The sequence below is a fragment of the Acanthaster planci genome, linkage group LG01 (genome assembly GCF_054643075.1).
Source record: "Acanthaster planci isolate LZ-2023a linkage group LG01, COTS_SCS, whole genome shotgun sequence".
Lineage (NCBI taxonomy): Eukaryota > Metazoa > Echinodermata > Asteroidea > Valvatida > Acanthasteridae > Acanthaster > Acanthaster planci.
Window position 1 is genome coordinate 34,529,910 of NC_141777.1, and position 20,724 is coordinate 34,550,633.

Sequence of the window (20,724 nt, forward strand, 5' to 3'; positions counted from 1 at the left end):
TATTCATCACCACTGGAAAGAAGGATTTAAATTACAGGTGGCGTAAACAATGGTCCAAAATTAAATGTGGTATTATCGATAATTATTTGTACAATAAGGAGATATTGTATCATTGGACAGCAAGACGACTATGTGCACTATTTCGGGCAGCAGATTCAGATCTGAATATCTATGAGGGAATGAATTTGAAAGCAACCCAGGCAGGGCAGATCCCCACATTAACAAAGCCACTATCCATGGGGCCATCAGCAACTGACTAAAATCAACAAATCACTTGGCCAGCTGTCAAATATTTATAATCCACAAAATAGGTAGACCCTCTTGAAAACTTTGGCACCTGACGACTGCGGATGAAATCTTTGCCACAGTAAAGACTGTCGACTCACTTTACCATTTTTATTGAGTGCTGCGTTTGTCAAAATCCGTTCAGTGGGCTGGAAATCTATCAAGTATGCTGCATGAGGCGTCTCTCGGACACGACTTTATGAATGGTATCGTGGGTTGAATGATTTGTGAGGTCATCTTTCGTTCTGCTTGCTTTGTCACACTCATTCATCACGAGAAACTAAGAACGCCTCCGTATTGTGTTTGTTACTGCACAGGAGACGGCTGTAAGGATAACACTATGTCAGCGTAATCAAATGGCAGGTTGACAACTAAGGGCAATGCCTCAGACAGACAAAGGGGGACATGTACTACACTTTAAAAGTTGGGGGAGCGGTGATGTTTTATTGTGTGTACTTTTCTCTCTTTTTAGATTTATTGGAGGGGACAAAGTTCAAATATGGGTATGACTGGGTCTCAACTTATGACATTTTGTTGCATTATGAAGGAGTAGGATCTGCTGACGTTACAGAGGTAGTTTTCCCTTTACAACTGGCTGCTAACATGAGTTGGCCGTCGGTACAAAAATAAAAGAACAATTCGCCCAGTGTTAAAATATTACGCAGTTATCAGAACAGCAGATAATAAGACACCTACTACTAAATACTTCATGAAAATACAACACTATTTAATTAAAATTAATGAGATATATGCTCATTTTAACGAATTGAGGTAAAATCGGAAGCCAACCAAAAGGTAAGGAGGGGGAATCCCATCTCATTTTCCATGTGCCTAACCCCCTGGATCTGCGCTTGGTTGAGGCTGAAGATAACGAGCTTTCTATTAGGTGTATTTTTGATGGCGGTTCAAACTATCATCAAAGGTTGAAATGTATGGTATGGAAAACTCCCTTCCAGCTCGTCTCTTCGTCGTCGCTGAGGAAGCGCCCAAATGTTGGGGCCGCGGATTAACACGTGCCTCCTTTGTATCGTTTTGGTTGATAAAATGAAAGGGTTCTGTGAGCCTAGCACTAACATTCTTCTGGTTAAAAAGAGGCATATGCAAAACATATTAAAGAATTGTTTCTGAATACTTGGTCGCTCAGTGAATCTTTCCCATCCCATTCCACCCCGATATTCTGATGTAACATTTGCTGATTTACTGATGTAAAATAAATCTACACCCATGCACCACTGGAGAATTTTAATCCATTTGAGCACTGAACGGAAAATAACCCTGAGAAAAATTAGTAGACTGTATTAAAAGAGCACATCTGAGGAAAACATGTTTTCTCTGATTTTATCTGTTCAAATAAATGTGGAAGCATCCAAATCGAACGCAGCGTGATATGTCTTCAGAGCTCAACTATAACAAGCTTAAAAGTTTTTTTTCTGTTCATGCCTAGATAGTCAATGTAGACTGCGTCATTCGGAGAAAACAAGGGGAGCCCTGGCTTTGTGGTCGTAGTGAATAAACCCTTGTCCATGCCAAACAATGCAGATAGCCATTATATGGCGTTCGGTGCAAGTGCTTATCCACTACGAACACAGGGCGAAGGTTCCTGTTGTTTTCTGTTTTCTCCGAATGACGCAAGCTACTTTCAGAATTCGCGTCTTGGCATGAACAGAAAAACTTTTAAGCTTGTTATAATTGAGCTCTGAAGACAAATGACACTAAGTTTGATTTGGATGCTTCCATATTAATTTGAACAGATAATCAAAGAAAACATGTTTTACTTTAATAGAGGAGCTCTTTTAAAAAACGGCAATCTTCAAGTGGTCCCTGGCACTCGTATTGCTTCCACCATACGCACTTAATTACACATAAGGAGGCCATGGCCTCTTTGATTATGTGTAATTAATAATTTGTTCGAGCTGTTTCAAGGGTGGAAGTTCAATGTGACTTGGCTGCAAATGTACCAATAATAAGATGGAGCATGCAATTGCGTCGGGGAGATGTTTTTGTCCTGAGTTTTGCCTGTGACTGATGTATTTCTCACTGGAAATTCTGCGAGAACACTGTACGCACTAGCGCACTGTCATGAATTGAAGCAAGTTACCAAAGGAAACAAAATTTACAACAGCAAATGGTCAATTGTACAGCAGAAGTAGCTGAAACATTTAGATCTCTGTCGTAGATGACATACATTTGCTCATAAAGTTGCACATTCGCATTCTTGCACTAAAATAAAAAGCGCCAAAATGCCCTTCAAATCAGCATAATAAAATTGAGATTATATCTGTCAGATGAACGGAGTATTTACAAGAACTACATTGAGAAGATGCAGCGCATGAGCCTTTTAAACGTCTGCCAAAGACCAAAGACTCAAATCTGACATTTCATCACACACAAACATTTGTTTGAAGTCTCTACTACAATACTGTTAGATAGTTTAAGGACAGCTGGACCTAAAATCATGAAACATTACTACTACGTACTTAACAGATGTTTTACATTTAGAAACACCAAACACTAATTGAAAAGATTTGGCGAGGCACCAATAAAATTAAAATAGATGAATATCCACACATCGCGCTCATTTATTAATCATGAATTCCTCGGAAATTCTGTCCGTTTGTTCGTGAAATTGTTGGGGGAGTCAAGCAATATTCTCACTGGGTCCATTAGTCCCACTGCCTGGGTTCAATTCCTCCGGTTGTTCCTGATATTCCCCGTTGGAGTATGATAGTGCGAGGGACACTCGTCCATCGGCCGCTGTGGTGTTTTGCAAGGCCTGCAGGACAGATAGTCCAAGCTCTTCCACGGGAGCTAACCGTTTCCTGGACTCGTTTTCAGTATCCACTACGAGAACAATGAATCGGTAGATCTGCATGATCACCAATAGAAGGTTCTTCACCTGGATATGCAAAGAGGATAAAAAGTGAAAGTTGTACGCAAGCTCAAAGAAAATGCACTAGGTCTTATCAAAAATGAAGACTGCTTAGCGCTCGGTTTTGAAGAAAGGGGACCCTATGCTTTTTTAAATTTCAAACGATCGCAGAGAGTCGAAAGTTACACGTCAGGACCCTAGAGTATTTATTTTCTGATGGGTTAGTTTACTTTCATTCGTTTTGTTTTTCAACACATTTTCCTGTGTCAAAGCTTTTGAAAATCCAGCCTGGCAGCCTCGAGCCAAACGGAAAGTGGACATAGTTTTGCCATTTGTTTCACGAGATGGTGTTTGTAGCTATGATTATTACAAGGGCTTTCGGTTGTTTTTAGACGAAGCGCAAAAGGAAATCAGCGAAAAAAATCAAAGCTGTCATTTCATTACATCAAGAATATAACTGTATATGAATACGCCAGATGTGTTCACGATGCAGTCAGGTGAATCATGACGTATCTTAATGATTGCAATGGTTTACTTTGCAAACGTTTTAGGCCCACAAAAAGCATGTGCAGTAGTTTGCTCATAAAGTTACCACACTTTCCAAGATGGTTAGGGTGACTACAGAGAAGAGAATATTTGTGGTGACTCAGTACGCTCGTACCCAAAAATTATTCAAAGAAAGGTATCCTGACCATGGTCCTTCAGCCAACCATTTAGATATTATGTACTGATACACCTGACTGCATTGTGAACACATCTGGCCTATTCATTACAAACATTTCAATGGAGAGAGGGAGAATTGAATAGGATTTATGCTGGCGTTTCAACTGAAACTTGGTCCCAAACCCTCTTTGTCTCATCAAAAAAGAATGACTGTTCAGCCATTCATGGCCATGTGTGAACAAGTGACATATTATCGTTGGGAAAAGGGAATCTGTAACTTTAAGGTGCCACTGGGTATTTTGGTGTAAAACTAACACATTTTTAAAAAATCAACATAAATTTATTGCGTTTTTTCGTTTTTTTTTATGATTACTGCACCGACCTTCAGCTGTAGTTTGATGAAGAACACTTCAGAAAACTTTTCTTGGATGTTGAAACCCGCTATAGGTCACGCGACTTACTGGGTGTAATCGGTCTTTAATTAATTAACCTTCCTTACATAATGTACTCTTGTGAGCACAAGATTGGGCAGAGTTTGTCCAGCCACTCACCGCGAAGAAAATGAGAATGTTATCGGTGATTTGGTACTCGATGATGACATAGGTACGGATAACCAGGTATGGACCGTCTTGGAGTATCACATCTGTCAACAGTGCCCAGATCTCGGACCCACACAGGTAGGAGGCACAGTTGACTGGCGGCCCGTCGAGAGCACGGTCTATCACCTTGCTTATCAGAAGCCTAGATCGCTGTGTAGCCACGGCCTGGCCAAACGAGAACTGCAGCAGTGACCAGGACCAGACGGCCAAGATGGCGATGAAGATAAGCCGCTCGCATGCGATCTCCGGTTGACGCAGGGTCTCAGTGGAGAACTCCAGCATGTCGGCAGCCATGCCAACGTAGACGAGGAGAAGTTGGGATAGCTCATTCCTGGTCATACCACCTTTAGGCAACAACCATCGGCCCAAGATCAGTACGATCATGAAGGACTGCTGAAACAGCGCCGAGAACGTCTGCCCAAAGTTGTACCGATCCTGCCAACGGGAAACGGTTCAATGGTAACAGGGCAAAAACTGCAAAACTGTGGTTTGAAATGAAATGTGCACACTGAATTGGAAACTGCACTAGGATTGTGCTCTTCTGGGCAATGAACGTTAAAAGGCGACGCCCACGAGTGTAACCATCGTTTCCCATAGGCCTACTGCTTGGCCAACATTTAAAAGTACAGACATCCACAAAAATCAACAATGTGATAGGATACTGTTTTCGAGCATCTAAAATGAAAAACTATCGTAGTCTTCTTGATTATGTATGCGACTGAGTTGTTAGATCGACGCACGAAATCCTTTCGAGACACCCGGAAAACTTTGTCAGATGTGGGTTGGATACATGGGCGTTGCTTGCGGGGTGCACGGGGGCGCTTTCCCCCTCCCCAAATTGAAATGTAAAAAAGGAAATGTAGAAAGGGGAGAAAGCAACAGAAAATATGGATAAATAGATAACGGAGATGGAAATTCGTTTAAAAAACCCTCAAAATTGGCCCCCTCCCGCTGTTAATTGTTTATTACTACTGTACTTAGCTGATGAGTACCAGTACTCTGCCTCTTCCTAGAAATGCCCTTCCCAGAAAAACAGTGGTTATATCCCTACCCCGCCATCCCAATCCCCCTCCCCTTTTTCCTGACGACACCATGGGTGTATGCATATAGCCTCAGAATCATTATTGTGGAGTAACAAGGAATATCAGCATGGGTCTACCTACCAGCTGTTCCTGGGTCACGCCTCTCACTTCATCATCGAAGACGTGTTTACAAGACGAATCGATCTCCTCCAGAATGATGAATCGACTCGGACAACTTCCGCTGCCCGTCACGTTGAGGGCCACTCGGAAGTCTAGCAGGTCGAGCTCCGTGATCCAAATCACGGGTACGACCATGACGAGGTATATCACCACGACTGGGACAAACCTTGGTGAGATTCAAGGTCGGACATTGTTTGTTATCGAGAGGCTGTGGTGTCATGTCATGCCGTCAAACCGGTCAGTGGCGTATGTGAGTCTTGGGTCCCGGGGGAAACAAAGTGGGAATTTCTTAACGACTGTCCAAATTTTTCATCCATAAAAGAAACTCTACCAAAAGACAGGTGGCTTAGGCCCCCTGTTGCTTCTAAAATACTGGAGCATTCAGATCTTTAAAATGGCAACAGCATACCCCCCGCCAACTGAGACCGATTTGTTCCTGGATTATAACTTGGGGGGTGCAACAAATGACATTTGATGACCATATTACTTCTTTCAGATACGCCTTTTCGATCTGTTTGAAATTGAAGGTAATTCCCCTGCGCTTTCCACCTCTGTTCTAAGAAATTTGCTTCGTGTCCCTGGTTCAAAAATCCTAAAATTGTCAGGAAAGAATCAATTCGAAGGATCTGACCTGCAAACAATATTTCATTCAAAAGAGTAACCACACCCACATCTATTTTAAAGTCATGAAGCATAACGCTTACTCGCAGCATACAGAATTAAAATGTGCGTCAAATTATCAATGCGCACGTTTACATGTCCTTAGAATTGTCCGCCAACTCTAAATATCTCTTCTGGGGTGACGAAGTAAATTGATTAAACCTAAAAACGAGTATCATATTTTGCTGTCTGTCTACTTTTGGATATCTGTCAGCGAATGTAAAAAAGTGTATATGATGAAAACACCAGACGTAATCACGTAATTATAAATAGGAAAATGCTTTCATATCCGGGAAAGACGTCTTACCATCTCCATTCGCCCTTCTCGTTATATCGTACCGTTGTGCCCAATTCAAACACGAAGAGCAATACACCAAGGGCCACGACGAGAAAGAGTGGTTGCTGGGTGTAATACACGAGAATGACGGCCCCACCTAGGCCGTGGAATAAGAAGGCCGCTCGCACCAAGCTCGCCTCAACAAACTTGCGAAGAATCATGACTGGAACTTCTGACTACAGTTGGCGACAGTGTTCATGAGTCTGGCTGCTGAAAAGTTTCACAACAGTGACTGACGACTTTTTCTGTGTAAATGCTTATTATGCAGTGAGAGAACACTGGTATTTGTGACGCATTATTCTGGGCTGCAGTCGAATAAACACGGTACTGCATTCCAGGTCGATCCCCATGGCTATGCATATCCGCTTCCTTGAAATTACAGTAATAACAACCAACTTGGGTTACCGTGACAATCGATGATAGTCCACTTTTCACATAGCGTCAGTGTTGCGATGTCAAACGAGTCTGCACGCGATGAACAGAGAATTATGCAGTAATGCCTGAACACTTTCACGTTATGCTCATTGTGTTAGTTGACCCGCAAATCGAAATCTTTTGTGTACATTTTCGGAGAAGTGGACCTGACAGTGTGTGTAAAGACCGGAATAGGTTTGACCATTTCGTGCCAGATTCATTGGGTATATAATCCAGGATATATACCCTTGGCGAACTGAACCGATTCCGCGGCTTTTTTTTTTTACCATGAGTGCGCTCTGGTGGGCACCGGTACAAAAGCAAATGAATAATTCACTTGTTCAGGTATCAAAACACCAAATAATAAACGCCACTAACACAGCCCTCCTGAAGAGTGACAGGTCAAATGCACAACACAGGGCAAACTCTGACACCAACAAAGGCTGATATTTCAACAATCCTTGGCCATCCGAAGAAAAGTAGGCAATGTGAGAGCTTATGTTGTAAACAGCACATAGCAACCCTTCTCTTGCAATGCCACACCAATTTTTTGTTGGCAAATAATATAGTTGTCACAATAATTTAACAGGTTCACTTAAAAAGTAATTAAAACACTAAGCAAACTAGACAATGCTTCAAAATCTTAACTTGACAATAACGCCATGGTCAACCCCACTATTAGGGCAAAAATGCATTTTAAGGCAATAACTGATAGTAACCGACGGTGAACTTTCAGCAACTTTGGGTCCTAGGCAATGGTTTTAAAATTAAACAATAGACAGCTTTCTTCGAGGGTAGCTGTTGCTTTCTTAAAGCACTGCCATGGTTGTACCGTCGGCTATTTGAGTGGGCAGAAAACATTTTTGTATTTTTTTTCGAAAATAGAGACCATTCCCGCGGGAAAGTTTTTTTGTTATCCCCCGTTTCAGGTTTTTGATTTCTTGTTTCGTGTTGCCTGGGAGTCAGCTGTGCGTCAAAGTTTTCATGAAATGATGCGCAAAGGCACGGCGCCACTTCAGTGCTAGCGGATACTCATCAGCGCTTGTGCTTTGTACAACTTGACAAATATCGTAGTGGAAATAACACCTGGAACATATTTTGAACTCGTGTCTTTATATTTTAATGCTCTCTCGTTTCATGGTGTTCAGGCCTGTATCTTTGGAAACATGTTGCATGCGTGGATCACCTGTGATCAGCGTTCAGGACCCTGAACACAAGCATGACAGGTTTCAAATTCAGTTATTTTAAAGAGAACGTTGTTGTTTGTGTTTATGAATTAATCGTTGTTAGAATCACACATGGACAATTCTATTCCGGCTATGTTATTTCCGACAAAAATTCCAAAATCTGAATTTAAAAATGCTTGAGAAAACATGTTGTTGGTTACCATAGTGCATTGAAACGGCTGTTACGATATGTAAGTTTGATCAATGTAGCTAACCCAAGTTTACAATAGCGGCGGGTGCTCAACTCTTAATGAATGACGCGGTAACCGACAGGTAGGGGAATGCGAGCATTGATCCATCGAAGAAATCACAGAAGTGCGAATATGCAGCGTGCTGGAGGTCAGTGGTTGTCTCTCGTTCAACGAGTTAGAAGAACAAGGGGGGGATGCAAAGAACTATGTGACACTGAATCCATTGACCGCCATGGAAGCCACTCAGTCAAACGTATTCGTCCAATTGAGGGGTTTAATAGTAGGGTACCAGATCTTGGAATACACTGCAGTGCACAGTAGTTCTCCCCGCTCAAACAAGTAGCTTTTTCTTCCCTACCACTGCATTGTGGGCGACAAAAGTTTGTAGAAGGTTCAAAGGCAAACAGACAACAATGTTTGTCTCAAAATGTTCATTTGCCCTCGCAATGTTAAAGAGAGAGGCAATTTTAATTAATATAAAATGGAAGTATTCATTGTGTACAGTTTTTGAGAGCTGCATGAAAGTTTTCAGTTTAATTATTTGCTTTTTGCTGTTGGTCAGCTATGGTTTGCCAACAACGTTGGGAGAGGAAAAACATCAACAGAATATGCGTCAAAAGATAACGCGCGTAATTCGTTTGATTGGACTACACAGCCACATGTGACTTTCTGCGCCACTACCACTCTCTCAGCTTTTACCCTTCTGTCAAATTCGAGGGCTACACTGGGATGGGTGGAGTTAGGAAAAGACGACTTGGGTTCCCCGTTCGTCTACTGCTCATGTCCAATCACTTCTTATTATGAGCATTTCATTGAAATTAAACTGGCCGCCCTCCACGAGGACAACATCCACGTTTTACACTCAGGAAAAAATACCGGTAGAAGATTTCTTATTAAACATTTTATAGAAGCGATTCGAGCTCATATCACACAAGAATCGTTTCCAGAAGCCGACTTTACAGACATAAGAAGATTTAGAAACAAATTTTCAAATCTTTAGACAATGAAAGAGAAACTCTGCTTTCAAAAATTGAGAATTACGAGGGTCGCGGCTCTGGATTGGTTTTAGATTCGATATAAGCCTTTAATATAAGCGTTACTATTTATTGGCCGTTTTAGAGAAAATTCTTGCATTATTTTACCCGAATTACTCGAAAAATAAAAAAATCGTTAACATTCAAAATGAGCTGCCTCAAACATTTACACTCCCGAAATTGACGAGAGAATGGAAGCTTATCCAAAGTACCAAGTTCGTACAAAAAGGACAACGTACAACACTGATGATCAATTAAATTTAATTAAAGATATTGATTGTCCTGCAGATCAAGTGGATAAAATAAAAAATGAAAGCGACTTGAGAAATGGTGTCTTTAGCTACAACTCGAAGGACAAAGTTTTCCCGCTTTGTGTAAAAACAACAATCAGGGAGCGAACCCATACGTTACTTTTATGGAGAGCGCTTGTGGTAACACCACGAGGATAGATCTCTTTTTGGAAGAGGTATGGTCCTGATAACCGATGAGTAAGTACTCGACGATTCGACCAACCTACCCCGTCCCCACCTCCAACCAACCCCACCCAGTCTACCACCAGTCCGGTACACCAGGAATCTTTATCAAGCGCCAGTGCATCAACATCTGCTACCTCGCATCACCGACCCCGCAGCCAAGCATCCGTCTCACGCCTCAGTGCTCCGTGGACGCAAGCTAATTCCCGCTCAGCCCTTATACGCCAGCACTCCACCAACACTCCACTCATGAGAACAACCAGGGCACACTAGTCGAAACGTCGAGTACACAATTAATGTAAACATACCTCCTCCAAAAAAAAGATCTATCCACAGGGTGTTACCACCAGAACTCTCTTTCATTTGGTTTCAAACATGCTACAAAGACACCAGATCAAAGACTTCTATGTTGAAGTATTTGTTGTTTTAAAATAGTCCTTTAGGACTGATTCACAGATTGTCTATGAAAATTAGTTAAAACCATTAAAACATCATCATATAAGTATCACAGCACAACGATTATATTACTTTTGTCTCGACATAATAAAGTTATGCCATAAAATAAAAGTTCTACTGTATTTTCTTTGCTTTAAAATTGCAAAATAGAGTATATTTATGTTTCAAAAGTTGGACGGATTTCAATAATAATCTTTACAGCAATCACTAACACTAAGTCCGAAATCACATATAAGTTGGCATAACTATAAGTACGATATTAACTATTCTTCCCCAAGCTAAAGTACACATCAGGGTCACGTCAAGTTCACAAACCAACAAAACACAACCCTCCAACCTTTGGACTTATACTGCCGCATTAGTAGTTCTAGACAGCTTTTGAAATTCAAAACGCCACATCCTCTACACACCAGTCTCTTTCTAAACACTACCGTTTAGCAATGAGCGTCTGAACGCACAGCACTTAGCATCATCCTTCACCACTCTGTCACACTACGCCGGTGTTAGCATGTGCTGCTTGAACCTCAACTCCCACTTTCGCCATAATGTCAACTCCCCTCAGGCAGAGTCTCAACAATCGCAACGTAAGGCTGATGCCATTGTCTGAACCCTTTGCAAATACACCCCTTGTTGGGTGCAGTTTACTGTGTCGTTCCCAAAACTGATTTGGAAATGCACGCTTGCTTTGACAATCAAAATATCTAGAATTCAATTTCACCTCGCTGCAAAACAATCTGCGTGCCTGTAGTGCTGAAATAAAAGCAAAATCAAACATTGCTCAACATTTCTCTTTCATTCCACATTATGGCATTACTGACCTTCGAAAACCACCCGAAATAATCCACTTAAAAATCCCCTATTGTGCATGTGGGTAAACTTGCCAAAAGCTTTACCTATACAAAGCTTAACCATGAACCACTTACAGGTAACCCAGTAAGATGCCCGTTCTTGATATTCACAGCCCACTTCACTCTTTTGTTAACACTCTGGTACCAGCCTCGTTCCCAAGGGCTCTTCATCTACTGATTCTATAATGTAACCATTACCAGCGCCCTGCAGCGGGTGGTGAGTTTGCATGTCACTGCCTGAAATTTTGCAGACATGTCATTAATTAAAGGTCTAAATCCACAGAGAAAGAAGCTGTTGTTTTCAGTTTTTGAGCTGGAACTTTGAAAAGACATCACATTTAAACCTTTCCCCAAAGATTGCCGCCGTTTTTTTCACCACCTCACAAATTTCAAGAGGTAGGGGTGGATTCTGGCAATCCCCCCATTCGACACTTTTTTCTGGTATTGCTGCAGTAACAATTTTTTTCACGAGCTGAGCCTTTCAGAGCTTTACAGCAACTCTTTGTGATCATTATCACATCAATGTTCTGCAAAGTGAACATACTGTTATATATACAACACCCATTTTTCTGAGACAGGTCAGCTAAAAAGGGACACTTTTCCACTGCTGTGTTCAATGCACAGGGATTGGCACGCTTGTGGCTTTGAACTTCAAATGACCATAAAAACAAAACCACAGACTGATAAGGAGTGTCTTTTATATGCATGTTAAAGTTTTTCAAAAATCAGCCCTGAGGCAGCAGAGTTCTGGAGGGAATCCATCCCAGCCCCGACTGTGAGATGGTCTAACATACCCCGGCTTATTAGGGTTGACCGACCCCACCACATACTGTACGACACTGAGAAATCCATACATATCACACTTGAAAACAGATGCATACACATACATAGCTATACCAATGCTGAGTTTACATAACAAGTACAACCACTTCTACCTTAAAAGGGAGCTAAGCAATAGCAGGTCTTCTTGGCTCATGTCTGCACTCCTTCAGAAGAGTAAAGACACTTAGTGCAAACTGCTAATTTAAACAGCATCAAAGACATTTTAGTCATCTTTTCCGTCACTTACGCAACCACAAATTACGCAAATGTACCACTTGATTTTTCCAAAAGGAAAAAAAAACCCTCGCCTGTCATCCTAGGTGCATCCCGTGTCATCATGTTACTGCATGAAATCTTTCAACTTGGCCATAGCTGTCTTGGTGGCTCGAATGGTTGGATGGTCCCCCTCAAGAAACAACTCGCACACGCGCAGGGCTTCGTCAAACTGGTACTTGGCACGCTGGTACATGTTGGTGGCCAGGAAGTACAGCCCGAGATTGTACCTGGAACATGAAAAAAGCCAAAAGCTGTGATCCATTGGGGCCACCATTACAGACAGGAATTGGTAATTTGCCCTACTAGTGTAAAGGCTGGCAAACATCAGATGGTTTCAAAGTCAAGATGGCCACAACTGCTCACATGTAATAAATGGTTTCACTGTTTGCAATGCCTCCAAATTCTTATTTTCTCCAAACGAAAACCGAAAGGTCTATTTCTTGGAAAAACAGTCTTCAAACAAAAATTTAATCAGTCCTTCCAAAAACCAAAAACCGAACGAACAGAAATGCTTTACCCCTGTAAAACCTCTACGGTCTATTGTATGGAACATGAGATGTTATCTTTGACTACTCTTCACAGAATAAGCACTGTACTTGCACCATTTTTGAATAAGGTCTACAGATCAACCCCCCCTCCCAACACACAAGCCCATACCCACCTGACGGTAGCCACATCTACGTGATCTTTCCCATATGCCTCTATAAGGATCCCTAGCACGGCCTGAAACACCTCGCCAGCCATCTTGTCATTCATGTCGTCTAGCACCAGGCCGCAGTTGTTAAGGATGGCCGCCACACGGGGGTGGTTCAGCCCTACGTCGCTCTGGGTCAGCTTCAGGTCCCAGAGATGGAGCAGCATGGCGTTGTCCAGCTTGCTCTGGCTGTAATACAGCTGGCCAATCTGGTAAAACAAAAAAAACAGAAACCACAATTACTTATATTTATAAAAATGACAGTGACTGGTACTTCCAATGCAGTCATCTCGCTTCTGTTACTGCATTTTCTCAAAGTAGGTTACCAGTTACACTCGGTTAGGTCAAACCTTTGAAGTGTGGCAAGCCATTTAGAAACCTTTGAACACTTCACGTGTCACCTACTTTGAGATTCTCACATACTTTATTCCAAAGGGGGGTTTTGACTGTAAGAAAGAGTTATCTTCATCTAATCATTAATCATTCCATGCTCTGTACACCTTAGTTCTTCCCATTTATGACCTTATTTGTTTTCCACTAACAACTCTAGTTAACTTTTTTTTTTGGGGGGGGGGGAATTCTTGAACAAGATTTCCATCCGGTATGGTCACACATTACCAAAAAAGTAACGGGAGAGGTGGTCAGGTGAGGTAAGCAATGCACTTTCCCTGCATTCAGGTCCCTGCTTTGAATACCAGCAAATCACTTGTGCATTTGGGCGCTGCACATGGGGTGAAGGGGGTACCTGCCCCCCCCTCCCCAGTAAGAAATCAAAAACCAAAATAAAAAGAAGGGGAAAAAAGGACGAAAAGGGATGAAAATCACCAATTTTCTTGAAATACCTCACAACTGACCCCTTCCACCAGTAATGGTTTACCAGGTTGCTGCTCCAGCCCTCTCCCCAGGAAATTTGCCCCCCTTCCCCTTGCAAAAGTGCCTTGCCCCCTCCCCGTCAGAAATCCTGGCGGCACCCATGCCTGAACAAAATGCCAGCTGTCGCCAACTGGTGTGCAACGTGTGGAGTTTACTTTATCGATAACAATGGATGAATGCAAGAGAGCACACCTGGCCATTGATGGCAGCGACGTAATGGTGTTTAGGTCCGAGTACGTCGGTGGCCAACTCTTCAGCACGTCGAAGGAAACGGATGGCCTCATCAGCTTTCAATTGTAAAATCAACACAGACCTGAACGGAAACATTCTTCCTTTAGTCCATCAAATTTATCATGAGTTAACATCAGTAGGTGTAGGTGGAAAGACACCCACAAAAATTCTGAGTGTCCCAAGAACGCAAGAATCTTTTCGTAAACATTGCCATCAACATATCAGATCATGACGAGCAATAAGACTAACCGCTGAAACTGTTTCTTTCATTTGCCACTGCTATTCCCAAATACAAATCCTACTCAAGTACAGCTCGTGTACAACAGTCTAATTGGGTCACTCTCATAACTGTACTTAAACCAAATCAAGGCAAATTAACGACCCTAATATACATCATGACCCATTTATATGCCAACCACCTCAAACGGGGTGCATTTCACTCACCCCATGCCCAGCAGCGCCTTAACTAGCTGCAGTTTCTGCTCCGGCGTCTTGATCATGTTCTGCCTCTCCAAAGCTTCATGGAAGTGCTTTCTGGCTTCATTGTGATCTCCTAGCTTGATGGAGACAGTCCCTAGAGATATCAGCACCTACCAGAAGAACCAGCAAACACTTCTTTACTTTGAGGGTTTTCAGCTTTGTCTCTCGCTGTTACATTTCTCTGAATACTACTAGTGTCTACAGACAGCACTCTGTGATGCAGTCAAGACCCTTAATGACCATCACAAGACCAAAAACGGACTTTGTGACTGCCACAGTGACAGGTCTTGTGAAGTGGTCTTGCCTCTGGTGTCATGATGGTCTCTACTACAACACTGAAAGCACAGCTGCTTCTAAGCCGTGATCTACACCGTGAACCCAATTAATCTTTATGGTGCAAGACTACCATCTGAGAGTGAAAGACTACCAGTGAAAAAGACCACTTCAGAGCTTGACGGTAAAGGAAAAATACCTCAGTAGATTACGACTAAGAGAAGACAATTCCAAAGGTAACTGAACAAATGAACACCAATGGCGGGTGTTTTAAAACAGTAAAGTCTGTTGAATATTTGAAGAAAGTATTCAGTAATAGTACCTTTCAGGTACAGTGTCATGTACAATGGCGACTTATTGGAAAGAATTGTTTTCCAACAGCTCAAACTGGTGAAGTCAGAATGTACAGATTGCCACAGAAGTACAACTGCAAATGTTTCAAACACCACTTCAACGTTTCCAAAGTTTCAACAGCAATATTTCAACAGGGAGCGTTTACTTCTAAGAGAAGAAGGCGCTTCCTTTGGACACAGCATACTATCACTCAACTTACATCTAGGACATCAGGATGGTTACATCTGGTCTTGTACTCGTACTTGGTGTGATGATACACAATGGTAGCATGGCTGCCTATATACCGGGCCTCTAGCTCTGATAGCAGTCGTTCATTCAAAAGCCTGTAGCAGGAAAAATCCACACCAATCAAGTCTATTTTCCATCATACAATTAACTCTAAAATGCTGGAAATCTGTAGCTTTAACGTACTATGTCCTTTACAAGAAACTTCCAGAACTTTTGGCTTTTAATGTCCAATAAGCAATTCTGCAAACCAACCAGTTTGTGCATAGAGACAAGCAGAAATTGTTGACATACAATCTCAGCCATACGAGCAGTTTCACCACGTCAAAACTTTGATAATGACTTGAGCAGAGATTGGCAAACAAACAAACCAGGACCAGAATGAGCATGTTCAGTATTCCAACAGTGCATGTCCAAAAATGAAGCGTCTGGGAGATCATTGGGACACATGCGGAAGGTCTGTTCCATCAGTTCTGCCCTATACTGACTCTCGCAATGTGCTTTGTTCCCGAATGACCTTGCATTTTTGTAATATTGGACCGGCTTGTTTATCTTCATCATTTCAGAGAAACAGTTTCAAACAGCAAGCATATTTCTACCAACTATTGGTTTTTCAGGCATTTCATCCAAGCAAGAACATGACTGTATCATCTGGGAAGAGTTCAGTCTGGTTATTATGAGAGCCAGGCCATAAACCAACACCTACACCTCCACGGTTCTGTCACCGCGAATCCCTGTCAAGAACTAACTCAAGTCTGATCATACCTGGCCCCCTTGAGTAATCCGAGCTGTGTGAAGAAGCCAGCCATGGCTCGTATCAGCCCGTCCTTCAGTCTAGATTTCTCCCATTCCTCGGAGCGTGCCAAGACACCCAGGTAAGACTGTTCTACCTCCTCATAACCACCAAGCTGAGGGGAACATCATAAGCACATCCTCAAGTCACTCAAATGCAGTGCTTTGAAATTTCGATTTAGCATCAGGGTTTAATTTGACTTAAGAGACAATATATGTTGGCTTCCTAACCAAGGTAGTCCATCTCACCTTCCTCTTCCAAATGAAGAAACCATAAGGAAACATGCTCTAATAATTATCATGTTTGATTACAACTCAAGTGCCAGTTTGAAAAAAGCAGTTGTATTCTCAGCATTAACGGGTACATGACTGGAAATTTAAAATCACAAAGCACGCATGGCAATATTCGTTAAATTGGAACGTGTTTGACTTTGCAAATATACAGCACTAACTTTTGCCTAGATCTTTAATACAAATTTACTTTCGCCTTAGCCAGCACTGACGGCGCCTGACGTGGCTTTCTATGAAATCCATCCATTTCCCCACCCTCAGTGGAAAGCACGCAACACATTTTCATTAATAGCGAGTTGGACTGTTCAAAGACTTACCAGCTGCCAGGACTTGATGAGTTGGAACTTGCCTTCCTCGGTGCTCATAAGTCGCTCAAAGACGGCCACGTTGAGGATGGTTGCTTGCAGCCGCTTGAACTCCTTGGCATGAGCCAGAAGGTGAGGAACTTCTTCCACCTGTTGAAAAGACCCAGGTGGGCACAGTCACAGATCAGTTCTTTTCAACGCTAAACAAGGTGGTGTGACAAGAAAATAAGTATTCGTGCCTTCTTCCATGTGAAGACTCTAACTGTCTGCATTCCTGTTGAGGTAATCAGTCAACAAGCCAAGGAGAGACCTCGAACAAATACCTCAAGTGCACTGGACGGTTCGTCACAGAAACCTAATAACTATCTTCATCTTTGGTGAGGTGTAAGGTCATGGGAAGCCAACGCTGCCATTCAGTCAAAGTTGGAGATGCCACAACTTGGACGACTCCTCACAGTCAACTTTTACGCCATGCAGTCGTATCATCATTTCGACTCAACTTAGTGTATGAGATTTTTTTGTTTTCTCAATAATTATGGACACAAGATCCCAAGCTGGGATAATGACCAAACTATAGGCATAATTACACCACATATGTTGAGAGTGTTTCCTTTCTTGCGACCTACATAGATTCTCAATTTTAGCCGTAAAATTCCAAGGTGTAAGCGCAATACAAGGAGATTTCTGCAATAACGTAAACAATTAACATTTCTTATCCCCACCGATGAATGAAATGTACAAGTTCAGAGACATAACTGACAAAACTTGGTTTCTATCCCAAAGTTGGCTGCCGTGGTTACAGTTTAAGACAAACAGTGACAATGGGGCTCCCTTTAGGGTTGTGTTGACTACTGCAAACCTTCAAAATTGCACAGTCTATAAGGTTCGGCCAGTTCAGAGATATCTGTACAGACTCACATATCGGTCATCAATGTCCTGACTGTTGAACCAGTCAGCCAGAGCTAGGAATGCCTTCCGCTTCAGCTCCGGCGTGGACAGATACTTGCGCTCCACGGCCTGGCGGAGATGGTCATGGAAGAAGTTGAGGATGCCGTTGCGATTGACCAGATTCTCCTCCAAGGAGAGGTAGAAGGGGGACCAGACCTTGCTGGGAACCTGGGAGAAGCCAAAGTACGCAAGGCCGGTTACTAGACTTCTGAAATATACTCCACCCACATAGAGCTGTTTATATTGAGCTTCAGAAAAGTGCCTTTACAGAACATGCTTGCTTTGCCAATTTATTATGCTCTATTAAAAGCTAACTATGCCATTACCAAATCATAACATGAACGACTACTGAAGGAAACTAAGTTCGGTTTTTCAACAGTCATCGGTTTACAATCCTTTCATTATCCTGTCAACTGTAATGCTTATTTCCTGTCACATTACATAGCTAGGGTTCATACATGAATTAAATTCCATGACTTTCCATGACTATTCAATGAAAGAACAAATTTTCCATGACTTTCAAGGCTTGAAACACAAAAAGTAAAATTCAATGACTTTCCAGGTTTTCCATGACACCTACGAACCCTGATAGTCCACTTGACTGGAATTTCCCAGCAAACCCGAATCATTCACAAAAGTTTTTCGAGAAAGTAGGGCACCTGCCACTTTGTAAGTTTTACAGGATTTACCTTACAGTCCTCTCACCAAAAAAAATTGGTCTCAAATGTGAAGCCAAGTTACATGTATTTAAGCTAAAATCCAAATCTACTCTCTTTAAAATGTTAGATGTACGGGCTGAATTAGAAGAAGATGAAGTTGATGATCTTCCCAAAGCAGGGCATTAGATTAACAAAAATGAGAAGCTTTTTCTGATTTCCTTTCATAACCCTCTTGGGGAAACTGTTCATCCATCCTCTGATGTAGTTCTTGACATCTTCCGTACTAACCTGCAGAAACTGCAGCAGCTCTTGCTCACTCAGACCACGATGAGAGCACCAGAGAGCAGTGGTGGCATCACGGACAAGCCCAGGCCTAGAAAATCAAAGACCACACAGCTGGTTAGGTAACCGACTATTCCTAGACATTTTGTTGCTGGCAAGGACTCTGAGTGTAGACTAAGGACTCTGGAAGAAACTTGTGCTCTCCATCATGCAGAGCATTTGTTTTTTTTATTTGGGTTTTTGGTTTTTATATCTGAGCATTCTGCTTCACCAACCCTTTGACTGGAATCTGGACTCCAGGTTTGAGCTGGACTTGAACAAAAATGGACTCGCACTTTCCTCAGACGAAAACCTAAGTGATTTGGCTTGCTTGGATGCAGATGACAGAACTCAATTACGGGACCAGGGTTGTGACCAATAAGCCAGTGCACATGTGTGTACCATTGGTTTATTTGTCTGTAAAATACACGAGAACAGTGCAAGTTGTGCTCAAGGCAACAGCAAAATAAGTGATGAAGATTTGGCATGAAACCAAAGTGCATCAGGTGACACTTGAGAAAAAGGTATAAAAGAGGGTTGGATGCCCCTTCACAGACAAGAAAAAGAAGAGTACAAGCTGGATACTTTCCAATCAAAATCAAACACTGCTGATGGGATTTACATACATCAACACAATTTAACATAAAATTTTATTAAAAAAATTAATATTTGAAAATCAGGGCACATATTGGTAATGAAACCAACTTTTAACACGCGAAACTTTCAACTGATTCTACATGATGCTGTGGCTATCTTGAATTTGTATTTAGACTTGGAAATATCTCTGTGTGACTAACCTCTCCACAATTCCTCGCTCAAAATCATCCTCAAAGCGGTCCAGGATTTTCACAAACAGTTCCCCAGGATTGCCCGCTGCCAAGTACTCTCGAATGGCCGTGGTCAGTTGGAAGAAATTGCCGTACATGCGAACCTGGCCACAAAACAACAACAGTTTGAACCAATTGCTAATATGCCACTCCAGAAATTCCACCAACACCAAGCATCACGGTTCTCTCTTTGAAATACAGCACTGCTATTAAACGGACCGTCTACTTTCCACTGTACTGAACACCAAATGAATGGCACTTGGCCCTTTTGAGTCACAAACATGAGCTGTTTTTACATGCAAATGAAGTGACTTCCTATAACATACATGTAACTATAGATTATGGCACAGGTGTGCATTCACTTAAGAATAGGACTGTGTCCGATGACCCTAAACACAATACGCTGCAATGATATGATGAGTGTGGAGTTGGATTCTAACATTATTCAAAGTCCAACTGAGTCCATTTAAAAATGACACATGTTCACGGCTCAACTCACTGGACACCATAAATTCAAAACAGTGAGTCTAAAGTAAACGAAAAACTAAATTTCAAGAATTCCCCCATTCTAGAGGATTGAAAACAGAGGAGAAAGTTTGCAACGTTTTGGCTTTACCTCATCCAGCAGGGACTTGAGGTATAGAGGGTTATCTGTCTGCTTGGCATCGATGATCAACGATCGTTGTTCCTCATTCAGTGTCTTGCCATACAGGTTCAAGTAGCCGGTGACAATGTCTGATTTTTCGTTGATGTTGAGTGGATGGACTCTCATCGTTGGCCAGCAAGCAGCAGTCACAGCGTCCATTGCCTTGTTAAACAAAAGCAAAACAGAGACAATGTTTCAGTGACTTAAAAATCATGGCAAATTTGCCCCATGTTGACGTGCAGCCTCTCAGCCAAAAATGTGAATTCAAACAGAAATTGGATGAATGTGCTCAGCACATCCCTCGCCAAGCGGGTGAGTGCACACTTAAAAGGAAGTACTGTTTTTAGAAGCAAACATGCCCTATCTTGTTCATGCAGTTGATAACTTTGGTTAACTGTATCTTTACTTGAAGGCTGCCTTGTTCAAAATTAGGATGTCTGACAACAGGAT

The 20,724-nt window shown here is 42.1% G+C and overlaps 2 protein-coding genes across 5 annotated transcripts in view; both read right to left on the reverse strand.

Annotated features, from left to right (window-relative positions):
* Nucleotides 1-710: 710 nt before the first annotated feature.
* On the reverse strand, nt 711-7,783 carry LOC110979649 (transmembrane protein 26-like). Of its 2 annotated transcripts, none has more exons than XM_022235652.2 (4): nt 6,586-7,783; nt 5,580-5,784; nt 4,369-4,851; nt 711-3,181 (listed from the first exon to the last, which is right to left on the reverse strand). In XM_022235652.2, exons 1-4 carry the CDS (start codon nt 6,774-6,776, stop codon nt 2,924-2,926), a joined length of 1,137 nt encoding a protein of 378 aa, XP_022091344.1. In that variant the 5' UTR covers nt 6,777-7,783; the 3' UTR covers nt 711-2,923. The 2 variants fall into 2 exon arrangements, with proteins under 2 accessions (XP_022091344.1, XP_022091346.1); XM_022235654.2 differs by having other exon boundaries at nt 5,580-5,874; nt 6,586-6,722.
* Nucleotides 7,784-9,724: 1,941 nt separating this feature from the next.
* Nucleotides 9,725-20,724, reverse strand: part of LOC110979639 (uncharacterized) — a 37,675-nt gene continuing 26,675 nt past the window's right edge. For 2 of the 3 annotated variants that reach the window (XM_022235639.2, XM_022235638.2), the window contains exons 23-33: nt 20,245-20,436; nt 19,599-19,732; nt 18,769-18,853; nt 17,792-17,989; nt 16,886-17,023; nt 16,251-16,393; nt 15,460-15,583; nt 14,598-14,743; nt 14,115-14,235; nt 13,017-13,258; nt 9,725-12,582 (exon numbers count right to left, since the gene is read on the reverse strand). In XM_022235639.2, coding sequence (XP_022091331.2) covers nt 12,420-12,582; nt 13,017-13,258; nt 14,115-14,235; nt 14,598-14,743; nt 15,460-15,583; nt 16,251-16,393; nt 16,886-17,023; nt 17,792-17,989; nt 18,769-18,853; nt 19,599-19,732; nt 20,245-20,436 — 1,686 coding nt within the window. In that variant the 3' untranslated portion in view covers nt 9,725-12,419. Of the gene's footprint in view, nt 12,583-13,016; nt 13,259-13,891; nt 14,053-14,114; nt 14,236-14,597; nt 14,744-15,459; nt 15,584-16,250; nt 16,394-16,885; nt 17,024-17,791; nt 17,990-18,768; nt 18,854-19,598; nt 19,733-20,244; nt 20,437-20,724 lie in introns of those variants that run through there. The other variant, XM_087132561.1, reaches the window with a different exon arrangement.